Below are 17691 nucleotides of genomic sequence, written 5' to 3'. Positions count from 1 at the left end.
CGGTGTAGGTGGGCGGGGGGGCCGGGGGCCATGGCCCTGCTACCCCCAGCCTCGCCGGGGGGCTCCCCGCACCCCTGGGGCTCGGTGCAGGAGCTGGGGGCTTTTCGCAGCCCCAGCACCACCGGGCAGCCCCCAGCCCCCGTGGCCCGTCTCGTCCCGGGAGGTTGGCGATGCCAGGAGTGCTCCTGCTTCAGCAGCCTGAATTCTGCCCAGGCTGGGGCAGTTTCCTACCAGTTAAAAAAGGGAAAACTGGGACGGATCTGGATGAGCCGTGCCAGGATGTCAGCCCCGCAGGGGATGCTCTGGGCACTCGGAGGGCCTCCTGCCTTGCTGCGATGCCCAGGGCATGGCTACCCACTGCCCCCCAGTGCCTGGGACCTCACGACCACGGGCATTGGGGTCCCTGGAGGTCCCCAGAGGTGCTGTGCAGGTGAGGGACGCAGGTGCTGCAGCCCCCGTCCCCACTGTATCTCCACTGTTGGGCACAGCCCAACCTCCCTGGCATTTCCTTTCCCTCATGTCCTTTTTCCAGCTCATGGCCCTCCCTCCCCGCCTGTTGTTCTCCCCCTTCTTTTAATATACCTGGCACCTCGAGGAGAATTTTCCCTTTAAACACACAGCCTCGCATTTTAAGGACTTTTATTCTATGTCTTAATTAGTGAACTGGGAAAGATACCAATCACCACATGCCATACGTGAGCCTGCACCCCAGACTGCAGAGGGATGAGGTCTGGTCCCAGGGCGTTGCAGACTCAGGTCCCCGTGCACCCAGGGAGGGCGAAAGCTGGCAGGCACGGGCAGTGGGGCTGCTCCCTCCTGCTGGGGGGCACGGGCAGGGTCTCCTCATCCCTTTGCTAATCTGGACATCGAGGATATTTGGGGTTTTGCACCCAAATTGCTGTGGCACTGCTGCACCCACCGCTCAGGGGTTGGGGTGCCATGCCCCGTGCCCCGTGTGGTTACCCTGACCCCGCTCCCTCCATGCTGCGTGCTGCCCCACTGAGCCCCCACGGGGCCCTTTCCACCTGGGGCCGTTTGCCACCAGCTCCCCAGAAGAAATGCGAGCGATTGCCCAAGAGCACGGCGCGGGCAAGCTGATACTCCCCGAGCACACTGCCTCATACCATCCGTGCGTGCCTGAGACGGAGAGAAATGCTGGGGAGCTGCAGACGCCATCCAAAACCGAATGTACTGTCTGCAGCAGCGCCGGGCAGAGCCGCAGGAAGCAACCACCGTGTGTCATGGAAGAAACTGCGAAGGGAAGGCTCTGGTGAGGGTGGCGGGGGCCTTCACGTGGCGTCCAAAGCGCTCCGGGACGAGCTCGACGGCAGCCTGCGGCCGAGGCCGGCTTGTCCTCCGCAGGCAGCACCTCCGCCCGCAGCCTCCTCCTCCTCACCCCCGCGGAGGGAAGGGGCAGATAGCAGGGTCTGCTCCCCGGCAGCATCCTCTGCCCGTGCCTTTGACGCTCTCCCCCAGCGAGGTGGCCTCGGGCATCCCCCGCCGTGCCGAGCAGGCGCCGGTTCCGCACCCCGGTGCCCGGCGTGGCCGCTGGCAGCGCGCGGGGCAGAGGCGGTGCGGGGAGCGCAGGCGGCAGCTGGCGGGCAGGGCGCTGCCCTCCGGGGCCGCTTTGATGCGGGGGGTCCCCGGCTGTGCACAATGGGAGCCGGCCCTGCCTGCGGGCTGGGGCTGCAGCGAAGCAAGGGTGATTGATGGCCTTGTTTTCCTCCTCCAAAGCCTGTCCCAAGCTGTGCGGATCTATGGTCGAGGTCCCCTGAGAGCCGGAGGAGGATGGTGGCGGCAGCCCGGGCTGCAGGCGGGGGTGTCGGGGGGCTGAGGTTGCTGCTGCCCTCCAGGCTGCCGGGTCAGGTGCTGGAAGAGCACCGTGCCTCAGTTTCCCCATCTCTGCTGCCCCTCGGGAGGGGTGTTTGTATCTCTGGATGAAACGCATCCCACAAAACTGCCCCAGCTCCTCTCAGGTGTGTGGGGCATCCCTAGAATTAAGGCAGGCACAGGGAGCACAGGAGCCCCATCTGGGATAACGCTCATTAGGACTCCAACAAGTTAACCTCCCAAAAATCGAGTTCAGTTCCAGCTGATGAGTCACGACTGTGTTTGCGCGATGCGCTCCCTGCAAGCAAGGTTTCCACCGCAGAGCTAACAGGCTTTTCTGGGAAGCACTGGGGCTCTGGGCTTCCTAATTATTTTCAAAGCCTATTGGCAGCATCCCTCAGACAGGGATTATGCCTGCTTGAAACACAGCACTCAAGCATGTTCAGAGTCCTGAAAGTGCTAATTGACTTTACGTTTCACATCGCTGTCAAGAGCCTGCTCTCCCGCAGCCTGGTCCCTCCTCCTGCTCCTGCGGCGAACCCGCCCGCATGTGGTTTGAATTTCTTCCGCAGAGAAAAACCTCCTTTCTCCTGCCTCGGTGTCATCTTTCCCTGGAATTTGGGGGAAATAGAGAGGAGGACAAATTTTCATGGAGCGACTACCTCCCCTCTCAAGGAAACGAAGGAAGAAAGTGAAGGGCGAAACTAATTCCAGGAGCATGAGCCATCAGTGCCTTGTCCCACCCTACGCCCTTTGGCACGGCGATTTTGGCCACCTTCTGGTGGCTCCTTTCGTGCCAGTAGGTGATGGGTGGCTGAGCAGAGCCGCTTGGAGGAGGGCTGCACAGTGGTGCAGGCTCAGCAGCGGGGATCCCGTCCCTTGGGCTGCTTGCCGGGGAGGCGCCGTCCGCACGGAGCCGCATGCAGGCACCCGGCAGGAGCCATCCCCCTGCACCCAGCCCTGCTCGGCCTCGGCCAGGTGATGTGCAGTGGTTTTCTCATCCACAGAAAGGATAAACAGCGCGCTGACCCAAGGGCGGGCCGAAGCTCTCAAATGACAGCAGCTCGCGACGCCTGCGGAGCCGCCGCGGCTGTTCGCAGGAATCTCCGCCAGGAATTGGCCATGGCCCCTCGCTGCCTTCTCCTGCCAGGCCCCGTGCCATGGCTGGTGCACGTGGCCCAGCGTGGTGCAGTGCAGCACGGCACGGCACGGCACGGCACGGCACGGTACGGCACACCGGTGAGCCAGCCGTCCTGGCCGTGCTGGCTGCCATTCCCAGCACGGAGGGCTCACGGGCCGCAGGCGATTGGGAAATCGGTTTCCTCTCCTCCTCGTTACGACATTGCAGTGGGCGCATCCACCGGGAGCAGTGAGGCAGTGGGAAAGTATGAAGGTCAGGGAAGGCTGTGGTTTGTGTGACGGAGGTGAGCCCCGGCTGATGCGTCCCTCCACCTGCTGGTGCCCGGCCGGCTCCTGCCTCCTCTCCCTCCGCCACGAGGCCCAGGTCCTGCCGAGAGCAGCTCTCCACGGGCTGCATGGCCCCGTGGCTGCTGCTCCTGGGTTAGAGAGGGAGGAGAAGGGCCACACGAGGCTCCTCTGCATTTCCAGCACCAGGAGCAGTTGGTACTGGCTGCTGCCAGAGCCAGGCACGGGTCCTGATGAGCACGTGTGATGTGCACAGGGTGCTGGCTGCTCCGGGGGCTTCACATGGCTCTCTTCACGTCGCTCTTGATCCCAGCTCTGCTCCACCAGCCCACAAAGAGGATGCGGTGTGGAGCCGCCGGCCACCTCGCCTGCTCCAACGCCAGCCCCAGCATTTGCGGCAGCCAACGTGACGTGCTTGCCTTGCAGCACTAATGAGCCGGCTCTGCAATCCTCGTCACCTCATTAACGACTTGGCTGCCGCATCCCAGCCGAGGCTGTGCTGTCCGCTGCCTCCCACGTAGCTTGCAGGCTGCGAGACTTGCGTTAGGGGAACCACTTTCATGTGGCCAGCGGTTTTCATCATCAGCGAGCTGCAGTGAGCCAGACTCTGGGGCAGAGGAGGGACGAGGGGGCCGGGCACCATGGGCTCGGCAGGGGCAGCTCTGATTTAGCGGCAGCCAGCCCCGGGCATGGGCTCAGGCACAGCGGGGATCCGGCCCTGGGGAGGGGATGCACGGAGGGCATCCTGCTGTACCCCATCGGAGGGCTGCTTGGGGGTCTTGGCCCTGCTCCTGCAGCTCCCCAGGACATCCCCAGTCACCCCTCGTGTGTGGTCCAGCACGGCTGGCACCCATGGGGATGCAGGAGGCCATGCCCCAGGTTGGTGTGAGGGTGGAGAGGATCTCAGCCTTCATCCCCGCTAGAAGATCTGCCGGACAAAACGGAGCCAGAAAGTTGCTTAATGTCTGCATGTGCCCGGCTGGCCTCCATCAGCATGGATGCACCAACCTGGGGACCGGCAGGCAGCACCAGGTCTCCATCCTGCCGGCGGCCGTGAATCACAGGCCCCGCAATTGAAAAGCCCCAGCTCCAGCATTTCCTGCTGTTCTCATCGAATCCCGATCAGATGAAGCAGACACATCCGTGGGACTGCATTGCTCAATATCTCAGTGATATAATTGCTCGTATCTTAGTGATATGGTTTAGTGCAGGATTTGCGTTAGGTCAGAGGTTGGACTCGGTGATCTTGGAGGTTTCTTCCAACCTAGATGATTCTGTGATTCTGTGATTCTGAAGCCGCCCCCAGAGGGATTCAGCCTGCCCATGCCCAGGAGAGCCCCAAGCCCCCAGGAGCTGCCCACCCTGCAGGCCCCGCTCCCAGAGCAAGGGGCAGAGAGGTCCGGCTGCACCGAGCTCGTGTTCCTGTGTCCCCATGTCCCCATGGCTGGCTCGGCACCCAGTCCATTGTGCCCACCACCCCGCGAGGCTCTCCAGGGCTCAGGACAGGGCTCCTGCAGCTCCTGCCCAGCTCATACAGGCACCAGGGCTATATGGGGCTGACGGCCCTACAAAATGCATCCTGTTCCCCACACTCGCCCTATCATCTCACAAATGAGCAAAGCAGGAGCTGAGTCCCCCATTCCCATAACGAAGCCCTGGCTCTGTGGAAATCAGTGCTAATTTCCTGCCAATTCCCACCTGGCCAGCTCGGCTCTCTTGGCTTCCACGCTATGGGTGTCTTCTGCGGAACCAGGACTGACGGGGGCATTAGCAAGAGGTGCAATGTTTCCACAGCCACCAGGGAAATGATTCACGGGAATGGGCAGCGCTGAGCAGTGAGGACGGTCTGTGGTCAATTGTTCAGCTTCAGTGACTTCTTGAGGGGGAAATGGAAAGAGTGGACAGTGTGAGTTAATTAATAGATGCATAATGAAGTCAAGATGAATCAGAGCATCCCCAAAGGAGCTAGATCTCAGATTGGGAAAGCAGCAGATGATGGCTTTCCCTGGCACGAGGCTGCTTCATCCAGGACCACTCCAGCCCCAGCCTCCTGCCACCTGCATCGAGGACACGTCAGAGACACCGGCTCCAGCCCCAGGCCACAGCGGGGCCAGGAAACAGAGCCCCTGACTACAGCTCAGTGGCAACTTTAACACGAACTCAAGTGTTATAAACAGGGAAAGGAGATGTGGAAAGAATGAGAATAACACTGTCATTAGCTGATCGCACTTTTGGTCCCTTTGGGTGCTGAGGGAAATACTCAATAGGGACGTGCACGTGAGCACAGCCGCTGGTTCTTCCAGATTTTTAATAACTGGTTCAGCAAATGTTTTGGTCACGGGCTGATCCTTGCTGAGGAAGAGACCAGGGTTAGGGAGCAGGAACCAGGCAAATCTCCCAACTATGCGGCTGCTTCGGGCACCTCCTGCTCACAGCAGGCAGTGAGGCTGGTACCACCACATGGAGACCCCTCGGAGCCCTGCCACATCCACAGCCTCGAGAGGCAGCAACGACACAGACCCGGCATGCAGAAGTGCTAAATTTCTCAGGGAATAAAAACCCTAGCCTCCCTGCAATCCGAGATCAGCCCTGCAAAGAGGAACTTTGGGCTACCAATGGGTGAAAAATTGGTTATGAGGCAGCAGTGTGCACCTGCAGCCCAGAAAGCCAGCCACGTCCCGGACTGCACAAGGAGCATGGCCAGCAGGTCGAGGGAGGTGATCCTCCCCCTCTGCTCCGCTCTCCACCTGGAGTACTGCATCCAACTCGGGGCCCCAGCCCAAGAGAGACACGGACCTGATAGAGGGGGTCCGGAGGAGGCCACGAACATGGAGAAAGACTGAGGAGAGTTGGGGCTGTTTGGCCAGGAGATGAGAAGTCTCCAAGCTGACATTATTGCAGCCTTCCACTATACAGAGGGGACTTGTATGAAAGATGGAGCAAGACTTTGCCAGGGCCAGTTGTGACAGGGCAAGGGGAAAGGGTTTTGAGGTGAAAGAGGGTAGATTTATATTGAGCATATGGAAAAAGCTTTACACTCTGAGGGTGGTGAGATGCTGGAACAGGGCAGCTGTGGATCCCTGAGGCGCTCACAGTCGGGTTGTAGGGGGCTTTGCACACCCGACAGAGGGGCAGATGCCCCCGATCACAGCAGGGTGGCACTGGGTGGTCTTTACACCCCCTTCCAGCCCAAACCACGCTCTGATATCACAGCGGGGGCCGGGGAAGGGCCGGCCCAGCAGCGCTGCTTGCACCTCGCTCCCTGCGGCTGCCATTTCACACCAGCCCCGGGGGCTTAAAGCAGGGGACGGGGGCCCCCTAGTGAGGGTCGGCCCGGCCCGGCCCGGCCCGGCCCGGCCCGATTCGGGCTCAGCCCTGGTTCGCAGCCCCGGCCCGGCCCGGCGGAGGGCGGGGGCCCGGCCCGGCCGCGCCTCCTCGGTGCAGCACGGTCATGGCGGGGCTGGAGGCGCTGTACGCCTCGGCCCGGGCCGCCGTGTCCCGGCCGCAGGATGCGCTGCTCTGCGGCCTCCACTGGGAGCTGGTCCGGCACGGCTACCGCTGCCTCGGCGCCGGGGAGCAGGTACGGGCAGGGCCGGGCCGCCCGTCCCCGGCCGGCCGCTGTGCAGGCCCCGCTAGGCCCCGCCGAGCCTCGGTCTTTCCTAGCGCCGCTCGCCGCCGACGCTCGGTCCTGCCCGGCGGCCGCGGTCGGGGAGGGCGCTGGGGGTTGTGCCGGTACCGGAGGGGTCTGGAGCCGGGGGGGCTGGGGGGGAGCGGCTCTGGGGTGTTGCTGGGGGGTGTCCCGGTGGTGGTGGGGCACAGCGAGGGGTCGGTGTGGTGGTGGTAGTGGTGGGGACCCCGTTGGCAAAGCTGGGGGTTCGGTGCAGTGTTGGGGTGGGGGGACGGGGCTGGAGGGGTTCGCTGCTGTGTCAGGGCTGGGGGGTCCCAGTGGGATGCCAGGGAGGGGGGTAGTTGGGGGGAGACAGCTGCCGTGGATGTCCTGATGCTGAGGTGGGGGATATGGGGTCAGGAGCCTGGTGTGGGGGTTGCCAGGAGGGTGCTTGATGTAGTATGGAGGGCAGTGGTGGACTGCAGGGCAGTGGTTTGGCAGAGAAGCCCCACACTACCTGGGGAGGGGACGTTTTGGGGCAGTGCCATCCTCTAGGTGCTTTGCTGTGGGGCTGGGACAAACAGGGTGACAGCCACCCCATGCTGGGGAGCTGCAGGGCGCCAGGTGACAAACAGCATCATCCCCTGGTCCGGGTCTTTGTTGCTTCCTACTCTACAAGGGGTGGTTGTGCCCCCTCCTGTTCCAGCTGGTGGGCTGGGTCTCAGCAGCATGCCTGTCCTGTTGTAGCCACGTCCCGATGAAAGAAAGTCGGAGCTGCTGCCCGCTGGCTGGGAAGCCAACAAGGAGGTGTACACGCTGCGCTACAAGTCCACAGATGATGCCCGTGAGCTGCTGCTTAAGGCCATCATGGTGGAGGACAGTATGATCGTCAATGTCATGGTGAGTACCTGGGCTGGTCGCTGCGGGAATTGGCGTCCTTCAGGGGTGGCGTCTGCTGCTGTCCAAAATACGTGAAAAAATACAGAGCTAATTTCTTAAATGTTTTGCTCTTATTTGTTCTGCTTTAGAGCGGCATTTGTCCCTCGGGGATGTTTGGATGGGGTAGACCCAGGAGCTGGTAGGGCTGCAGACCTGCCACAGCAGATGTGGCCCAGTGTGAAGCTGGTCAAACACAACCACATTGAGTACAAATGCAGTTTGCCCTGCATGCTCTTTTTTTTTTTTTTCTTTTTCTTTCTTTTTTTTTTTTTTTTTTAATAGTATCATAGAATGCTTTGGGTTGGAAGGGACCTTAAAGATCATCTAATTCCAACTCTCCTACCGTGAGCAGGGACACCAACTCTGGCCTGGGAGTTGCCCCTTTTGCGTCCCTTTTCCAACTGGGGACGTGTTTGCAAACCACTTCCCAACAAGCACCTGCTCAGGATGTTTTTGCCCCATGTCACAGCCTCTTGTTTCTGGCTGTGCCATGAGATTTCAGTCTCTCACCTTTGCAATCCGGGCTGGGGGAGCAAGCAGAGAGAGCCTTGCTGTACGCTGCAGTTTGTTTGCTTCTATGATTCAGGCACTGCACAGGGACATGGGCAGGAAAAAGGCGAGCTCGTTCCTCATGTCCTGAGCCCCTGTCTGTGGCTGTACCTGCTCCCTGCCTTAGGCCCAGCTTTGTCTGGCTGCTGACTCCTTGCTTCCCCTGTCTTTTGCCAGGATCGCACTTCTCAGAAGGTGGCGGACGTGACCTTGGCGGTGGCCGACTACATCAACCCAGAGCACCTGGATGATTTCCACAAGTAATCGCATTTCCCTGGCATTTTCTGCAGGAGAAAAAGTCCCACCAGCGTAGGGAGGGGGGCAGATGAAATCAGAGACCAGGCTACAAGGAGTCTGGAGGACTTTTCTGTCCTGTACAAATCCAGAGGCAGAGCAGCCTGCCCTGAAACGCAGCCGGAGCTCGCTCCCTGTGAGCTGCTGCTAAGCAAGAGAGATTTAGGAGACAGTGGGGTCCTGGGTCATAGCCCAGGGGACAGCCACGCCACCTGTGAACGGGCTGTGGCCAGCCCAGTGCTTTTATTTCCAGAGCACTGACTGCCTGTCTGCGCTGGGTGCAGGTACCTCCGCCCTCTCAAATGGGGCTGGGGCCTCAGAGCTGCTGTGTGCTGTTGCCCCTTCCCATCCCCTCCATGCTGCCAGCTGGGGGCACGTTTTGTGCCAGGGACGCTTTGGGCACGGCCGTCCCCTCACCACCCCTGCCGCAGCCCGTCCAGCACCCTCACACCCAGGTGCCGTGGCCTCCCCATCCCACTGCCTCGCCTCTCGTCCCTGCAGGGTGTACAAGAACATGGAGGAGCTGAGGACAAAGATTGCTTCGGGTATCATCGCTCCCCTCGGAGGCCCTGCAGAAAAGGACGACAAGGAGCCCGTGGCAGAGAAGGACCCTGTCTTGCCCAAGGATTACGACCCCCTCAGGGCTCCTCCCCGGCAGCCTGCAGGCACGAGAGCACCGTCCTGGTAAGTCAGGAGAAGAACGTGGCCACTGATGATCGCGGCACAAACTTCACCTCCAGTTCCATCTCGCCCGGAATGGATCCCCTTCATTCCCCACCCCAAACCCTCCCCAGCCGGTCTCAGGCTTGCTGGCCAGCTTTGCTTTGATTTAAGCTGCCCGCTGAGGGATGGCCAGTTCAGGAGCTGGCTTTGCCCTCCCTTGGGAAGGTGTTGGGGTGGAAGGAGGGAGGCCCTCCTCCGTGCAGGTTGAGGGACCATCGGGGCTCAGGGACTGGTGGAGCAGGGACAGCAGTGGGGCTGTCAGGGGGCTGAGCAGCTTCTGGGAGGGAGTACCTCTTTCCTTCGGCAAAGCTGAGGAAAGGGGACACGTAGCACCCACTCCATCATCCCTCCTTGGCCCCTTTGTGCCCAGCCGTGCCTCATATGTGACGGGCAGGTTCCCCCCTCTCTTCCCTCACAAGCTGTAATCCCTTTTGGCTGCAAGTCGGAGACGCTGCGGTGGCTCCACTGTCCCTAGGGAACCGGCTGTGGCTTCTGCCTTGTATGGCACCCCTTGTTTCTTCAGCCCCGCTGCTGTCTGCTGGTGCTCAGGGTGCAAGATGCTCCTTGGGGAGGCCCCGCACGCCCGTGGGCAGACAGGCTGGAGCTGGGCATGGCTCTGAAACCGTGTTATTGGCACATACTGCTGGCAAGGAGTTGTGACAGCTGGCTGCAGGCTCGCCACCCCCCCAAGTCTCCACGCTCCTGGAAGCGGGACTGTCATTGTGTGGCTGGCTGGGACGCGCTGGAGAGCCTGGCCTAGCCCGGCGCTGCTCGGGAGCCCCTGGCATGGAAACCGCCAGCATCCACAGGCAAGCCGCAGCCCGGAGCGGTGGGAGCAGCAGGGCTCCCTTCATCTCAGCAAGCTTCCTGCGAGCCTGCGTGCGCACCGACATCCACACCCGCCTCACACCGGGGCAGGGAAAGCTGTGTCCTGGGCTCCCAGCGCACCCGCTCGGTCCCACGGGTCCCAAGGACCTTGGGTCCTGCTGTGCAAGCTGCTGCTCTTGCTGTTGGGAAAGCACCCCTAAGCACAGCAACCGTCAAACACGCTGCCTGCGCTGCCCTGCCTGCGTGCTCGCTCCTGGTGGCTCCGTGGGGCCGGTCAGCCCCTCACCGACAGTCTCGCTCACTGTGTGCTCTTTTCAGGCCTCGTCCTATTGAACCCCTTTGCTGTTGGTGGGGAAGACCTGGACCCTTTCGGGTGAGCGTGGCTGGGAGAAGCGGTGCTTTGCGTGCCTGAGAAGAGAAGCGTCCCCACTTTGCCCTCGGGAAGGGTGGGGGAGGTTGGGGCTGTTCCTCAGACAGCTGGGGTCCGCCTGGCTCAGAGCATCCAGCGCAGTGTCTCCGAGTGCGGGCGGCAGCGGGACAGTTCCTCAGTGCAAATTGCAAGGGGCCGATTGACGGTTTCTAAACCTCAATATGGTTCTAATACCGGTAACAAGATCCCGTCGCTTGCATAGATGATAGGTTTGCAATCTGCGTCTGTTTAATAATCAGCCTGTATTCATTTAACATGCACTAATTCCTTCAGTAAATCAAAGCTGAATACGTCGTTAAGTGAATGTAAGCCTCTAATTCAAATGTTACCAGCTGCTGCGTCTACAGCCCAGCAGTCTGGAGAAGGGGAGGCTTAAATCCACAGGATTGCCGAGTCCTGGTTGGGGAGCCTCCAGGCTCTTCTGAGGCACTCGAGAGCAGGGATGCTGGAGGAAGCCCTGCTTCCACCCAGGCTGTCTGGGGGACTCATCTTCACAGATCCATCGCTGGGTCTTTGGTTTGGGTGGGCGAGGAGAACCTGTCATCTGCCATTCCAGTTAAAAGCACGTACTCAGACAGAAAAACAGTCCTTGGAATTGTTGCAAAAGTGCCCTGCAGCCCAGGGGAGTCCTCTTCGGAACCACGCTCCTGTGGGGATCGCATTTTTTCCCCTCTTGCAAGACTTGGTTCTCCGCGGGTTTGGCTAGAAAAGGGCCAGCTAGAAACGTCCTGCCCTGCTGGAGGGAGAGGCCTGGAGCCTGGGTGGCTGGGAGGAAACCCGATAGCGTGAGGAGAGGGGGTTCAGTTGTGGGGGGGACCCTGTTCTCTCGCTGCCTCCAGCCCTTCATCAGAAGTTCTCTGTAAAAAGGACAAAAAAGACGGTAAATGGAAGCAGATTTGTGTGCTGACACCTGCCAGCGCTGGGGCTGGAGACCCAGACTCCCAGGCATATGCTCGTGGGGCTGGCTGTCCCGGGGCGCTCTGGGCAGCCAGCCTGGCGTAATGGAACTCATTAGCGCAGTTGTTAATGACTTGTATGATGGCAGCGGTGTCCAGAGGCTCCAGCTGAGTTTGCACAAAGCCGACTATGAGGAATGGCACTCGCAGCGTGGGGCAGCTCCGAGGAGCCGCCGTGGTCAGCAAATGACTTCCAGGCAGCGCTCTGGAAAGGCTCGCGGGAGCCCCGGCCGGGGCTGCCAGCCCTCACAGCGCTGCACAAGGGCCAGCAGCTCTGGTGTTTCCCTCGGCACGGTCAGCAGCTCCTCGGGGATTTCGTCAGCCACTGCCCTGATGCTCCTTGAAGGAGCTGGGGGAGGAGAGGGAAGCCGCCCGTCCACGGCCTGCAGCCCCCTCGCCCCAGCAAGCTTGGGGTCGCGCAGGGAAACCCGAGCGTTTGTTCTGGAAGGCAAGCACACACTGGTGCTTCCCTCTGCAAGTTTCCACGAGGGGTTGCTGGCACAGCGGTGCCTTGGACCTGGATGCTTGCTGGGTGCTCCGGCTCGGGCGTGTGTGCTGCGGGCAGCCTCCCACCTTGGCACGATGCTGAGCTACGGTTCGCGTCCTGCCCCTGAGCACTGCTTGTGGCACAGCGCGGGCAGGGCTGCGGGAGGAGCGCTTTGCTCTTCGGTGCCAATCCTCATCTCCCTCTCTGCCTTTCCTCTCCCCAGAGGTCGGAGCGGGGGAATGATCGTCGATCCTCTCCGGTCCGGGTACCGGCAGCCGGGCATTGACCCGTCGACAGGCCTGCCCAGCCGCCTTCCCCCGGGAGCAGTTCCACCAGGAGCCAGATTCGACCCCTTTGGCCCCGTAGGGCTGGCAGGGCAGGTAGGTGTTTGGCGCACGCCTGGGCAAGCCGCTGCAGTACCACGGCCACGCTCTCTACGGTCTGCCCCCAGGCTCTCCTCCTCCTCCCAGGGTTGTGCTCTTGCTCCTGGTCTGACTCCTGCTCCAAATTCCTTTCAGGCCAGATCTGACCACCTCCCCCCTCCGGGCTATGACGAAATGTTCATGTGAGGACTCACCAAGTGGTTTCTCAGCTGGCTGCAGCCAGAGCAGTCTCCCGGGGAGCAGGAGGCACTTTCCCCTCTTCGCTTCCCTCCTTGGTGGACTTAGATCTTTTCAGCAGCGTTTTTCCTCTCCTCGCTCGGGGCCATGTTCCCGTGCTTCAGCCCGGCTATAAAGGTGTCCATATGTGCAGAACAGAAGAGGGGCAGTAGGTCTGTTTCTTTCTGTGCTCCTCCGAGGGTGCCCAGCTGTGGGCCATGCAGCAGCGTGGGCCTGCCCCGTGCAGGGGCAGCGTGGGGAGCGCTGTGGCGTGCTGGGAGCAGCCCCGGGCCGTCAGGTTCCCTCTGTTTCTTGGGGTGGGCGTCGCTTTCGCTGCTGGGGTTACACGTGCAGTTGGTGCTAGGGAGGGAACCGGTTCCCCATGCAGAGGTGTTTTTTTCATGTGCTTTTTATCTGAGCAAGGAGCTGATCATCGTGAAGGCCTAAAGCCTGTCCCACGGGGTCTCTGTGGTGCAGGACCCCTGGCAGCGGCTCAGATCAGCTTTGCATGGCCGGTGCCCGCTGGATGTAACAACACCAACACCAGGCCGTTAACGTGCACGAGAAGAGAGAGATGGAATTCCTGGCTTTGCCTGGCCCCTGCAGCCACGCTGTCCTTCAGTCCGGGGCCTGCAACATCAAACCTGCAGGCAGGCAGCGTGGAGGGTGCCCGTCTGGCACCGTGGGGCTGCCGTGGGAAGGAGGGGACTTGGTGCCAGCGTGGCCACCGGGTCCGGCATTGGCTGTTTGGGCCCGGCGGAGCTGAAGGATTTGGGATTTGCTCTGCTGCAGGGCTGTATAGGACCACGACTCCCTGCTGTCAGTCCCCGTGGCATGAGGCTGGTGCGGTTCTGCTCGGATGGACCCTGCTGCCATTCACCGAACACAGCCCGGGGAGGAAGGGTGAGATCTGCACGGCTCGGGATCCGCAGCTCTTTCTGGAACCCGCCCCGTGTCAGGTAGTTTGGGGGCTGCAGCTCACCGGGTTCATGCTTTGTTCTCGTGGTTGATTTCTTGGAAGGGACGTTGAGTTTGAAATAAAAACTGACAACAATGTTGTGTTAGCACTTGCTGGGGGGTTACCCCCCTGTCCCAGCTGGCCTCCCCTCTTTTCCCCTATGAGAAGGGGAGCCCCAAGATGCCCCTGGGAGCTCTGCTCTGGCTGTGCTGCCTCCCTGGGGTGTTGGATTTCACGCTGGGAGCCCGCTTTGTCTCTTCCTCCCTGAGCGTTTTTCTGAGACGAGTAGACTGTATTTAGAAAATTAAGTGGAGAATGGCCCAGCCCTCGTTCCGGCTGCTCTCTCCTGGTGGTAATTGGCTCTCCGGGGTATTGGAACGCTGTTGTTACGCTGCAGTGCAAGCTGCAAAGGCATAAATAAAAACGGGGGAGTGCTCCCCTCTGTCTCTCCCTTTTCTCCCAAAGGCTTTTCCTTTTTAAACTACTGCCTTTGCCTCCAAACACAGCTGATAACAGCTGAGTTGCAGCGTGTTCAAACCCAGGCTTGTGCAGGTGGGAGCAGGGGAGGGACCGGCTGTAGAAAATTTGGCACTGGGGAGCTGGAGCATCCCCTGCATCTCCCCAGGGCTCACGTTGGCAGGAGCTGGTGTGATCCCAGACGCGAAGGGGCTGTGGTGTCTGTGCTGCACCTCCCCAGGGCTTTTGGTGGCCGGTCCCACCTGCCCATGGGTGGTGGCCGAGCGGACAGCGGCTGCTCTCACAGCACGGGTGGGATGGGAGAGCAACCCGGAGCTGAGTGAGACTCCTGCTGTGTCCCTGCTGTTCTCCCCAGCTCCTGGGGCAGCCTGAGCCTGGCCACAGCTTCCCCCAGGAGAAGGAGCCCGACCTTGTCGCGTGGGGGCTGAGATGCTCGGTGCTGCGGGGAGAATGAGCGGCTGTGGCCTTATCAGAGGGGCTCCTCTTCTGCGGGAGGCGGCTGCTTTCCGCCGCCTGCATTAATCATGCGCTGCAACCTTCAGGAGGGAGAGACACAGCCTGCTTTGATGGGGCTAATTAAAAGTGAGCCAGCTCCGGGAGAGGCTGCGTCGGGTCCTGATAAACAATCTTTTGTCTGCCAGCACTTAACCCCAGCGGGTTCGTGGTGCCGTGCAGCTGAGGGGGAGCAGGTGGGAGAGGAGAGGGTTTGAGGAGAGGACCGAGGGCCCTGCGTTGAGCCGGGGTGGTTGCAGGCTCGTGCCTGAGCCTCAGGGCTCCTGGGGGCTCTGCTGCCCGTGCTCCAGAGTGGAGAGGTGTAGGGAGGTGTGGGTCCTCCTCTGCAGGCCAGAGAAATGTGGGGACAGGAGACCAACCCTGCAGCCCGCTCAGCTCAGCTCGCACCATAAAGCTGCCCCAGGGCCCGGCGGAGGTGGCTGCTGGGCACCCAGGGCAGCAGAACCGAGCACGTTCCTCGCTCTCTCCCTTTGTGGCCGGGCACAAACCCGCTCCCCAAGCACAGCTCAAGATGCGGCCACCCCTGGGGGCTGACGCGGCACCGAGCAGCTGCGAACACGAGAGCTAACGAGCTAACGTTAGCGACAGCGCGTTAACATGCAAGGCAGCACGGTCAGCAACGCACCTTGAGTTAATTTTACAGAGGGCTGTAAAGAGCGGCTGGGGCTGGAGTGTGCGATGCTGGCACGGACACAGCCCTCCCTCCTCGCCAGGGCGCCGAGGAGGTGCTTCCACGTCACGTTTGAAGAAAGACGCTGGGTTATTGGCGATGGCTTGACATCCCTGGAGAGCCCTTCAGGCCATCTGCCATCCCGCCCAGCCGCGCACCTGCGCTGCACGCTCCAAACACAGAGCCCTCGGCGCTGCTAATTACCCTGCAGCCGATGCTCTGTCCCCGGGATCCTGCGTGCCCCGAGGATGGTGCGAGGGAGGAACCAGTGGATGTTGCACAGACGGGAAAACAAAGCAGCTCCCGCTACAGCAGCTCACCGCTACCGGCCTCCCGCCGGGCGCGATGGGGTCCCACCGCTGCCCCGGTGCCAAATCACTCTCCAGTCCTCGAGATCTCGCTGGGGGAGCCTCTTTAATGGCACTCCTTCCTCGACACACTTTGTTCACCTTAAATATTATATTTCAATCACGGGGGTTTTCCCCCAACCCTCCAGGCCCAATTAAGGGACAGCACGGTACCGCGCTGCGCAGCAGTGACAGCCTCCTTCCATTCGAGCCTCTTGGGCAGGCCCCCCCCCCGAAATACTGAGGAGTATTTCCTATGCTCACACAAAGCAGGTGTCCGGCAGATGTAACCTCCAGCAGGTTCAGCCTCTCATCCCCTGAAGACCCCTTATTCCTCATTTAAAGTGACCAATGATGGGGGCGATCTCCTCCCCGTGAGCCAGGCTCGCCCAGCACCATGCGCCGTGGGAGGGCTCCTCCAGCCTCCCCCGGGGGCCTCCTCGCAGCCCCCAACCCTGGGGCTCCCACGGGAACCTCCCTGCCCTGGCGCCGGGACCAGCCCTCGGTGACACCCTTGGTGACAGCCGTGGTGGCATCCGCCCCCTGGCCCTTTGTGTGCCCCCAGACCCTGCAGGTTTTGCTCCCCCCCAGGGCACACGGGGAGCGACGTGCGGTTGTGCCCGGCTCAGGGCAGCCGTGTTCTGCCCCAGCCGCTGCTGGAGCCCAGGGAAAGGGGCCCGGGCACTGGTGTGGCATATAGCACCTGCACGAGGCCATTCAAGGTTAATTCCTGAGACCCTACAACAAATCAGAGCATGGGGAGGTGACACGGTGACGGGGAGGGGGACACAGCAACAGGAGGAAGCGGCTGTGAGGGCTGGAGGACAAATGCTGGGCAGAGGATGAGAAGCGGGGCGTGGGCTGTGGGCTGCCCCCAGCCATCGGAGGGATGCTCTGGAAGCCCCCGAAACACAATCTGACCTGGCAATGGCACCGCATGTAAAACGACTTTCCTCTTGTGTCGGGCTGTCTGGAGAGATTTGTCTCCACATGGAAACATTTGAAGCAAGTAATTTATGGGATGGATTAAAAACTGGTGGCAGCTCGTGACAAATACCACCTTTTGTGGGGCTGCATTTTCCTACGGGGTAATTATTTCCCTTTCTCAGCATCCCGCTCATACCGATTTCTCTTTCCACAGAACATTGTGCTTTATGACGCTTCATGTTTAATTCCCGAGATGCAATTTTTGCCTTCACGCTGCAGACTACGGCTCTTGCGAACAGCAGAAAGGCTCGCGCTCGGGCACCCCGGCGGGGCACAGCTGCTTATCTAAAACAGGAAAGGAAGAACCACGTTGCTTCGAGGCGCCGTGAATTATCCTCTCTCCCCCGGACAGAGCACCATGGTTTCTGAGGCGTTGTGGGTTGCTGGTGGGAGCGGGGTCCCAGCCTTCGTCCCGCTCTCCGCAGTGGGGCTGGGGGAGCGCAGAGGCCGGGGGCCGCCGGGGGCTGGCTGCTGCCACACGGACAGCGGTCGCGCTGGCTGTCCCCTTCTGCCCAGAGCGGTGCGAGCGCCAACTCTACGCCACAGTTTTACAAGAAACTATTGCTAAAAAAGGGTCGCTGCTGGCAGAAGATTCGGCGCTACGTCTTAGCGAGGGGCAGCCGGCACCGGGCCCTGGCTGTCGGGAAGGAGCCGGCCGCAGCTACCACGGGGAGCTCGGCCTCGTGTCCGTGCCCAGCCGCCACCGACCGTGGCGCGGGAGTCCCACGGGTGTCTTGGTGGTGCCATCGTCCCTGTGCTGGCCACGGAGGCGAGCAGCGTGTCCCCAGGCCGTGTCACCCCGCTGCTGCCGGCCGGGACCCCCACCCCAGAAGGGGCCGGGGCGGCCAGGAGGGTGCCCGGAGCCTCACCGGGCTGCGACGGCACGGGTACCGGGGCTCTGCGGGGGAGCCCCGGTTCTGCCGGCGGCGCGGGGGCCCCGGGGCGGCGCGGGGCTACGAGCCCGGCCCCTCGGGGGGCTGGGGCGGGGGGCTGAGCTGACTCTCCAGCAGTGCTTGAGCCCCCTCGGCCGACACCCTGCGCATCCTCAGGCGCACCGAGCCGTAGGTGCCCC

General features: G+C 61.6%; 1 protein-coding gene across 1 annotated transcript; it reads left to right on the top strand.

Moving 5' to 3' along the window:
- Positions 1–6614: 6614 nt before the first annotated feature.
- On the top strand, positions 6615–13721 carry PSMF1 (proteasome inhibitor subunit 1). Its single transcript, XM_040575917.1, is given in 8 exon segments — positions 6615–6835; positions 7610–7762; positions 8528–8610; positions 9146–9328; positions 10514–10523; positions 10525–10568; positions 12292–12448; positions 12587–13721. Coding segments are annotated over 8 exon segments (810 nt in total). The 5' UTR covers positions 6615–6706; the 3' UTR covers positions 12638–13721.
- Positions 13722–17691: the final 3970 nt, after the last annotated feature.

The sequence above is a fragment of the Cygnus olor genome, chromosome 16 (assembly GCF_009769625.2).
Source record: "Cygnus olor isolate bCygOlo1 chromosome 16, bCygOlo1.pri.v2, whole genome shotgun sequence".
Classification (NCBI taxonomy): domain Eukaryota; kingdom Metazoa; phylum Chordata; class Aves; order Anseriformes; family Anatidae; genus Cygnus; species Cygnus olor.
The sequence above is the reverse complement of the archived record's forward strand: the minus strand, read 5'-3'. Positions and strand labels throughout refer to the sequence as shown.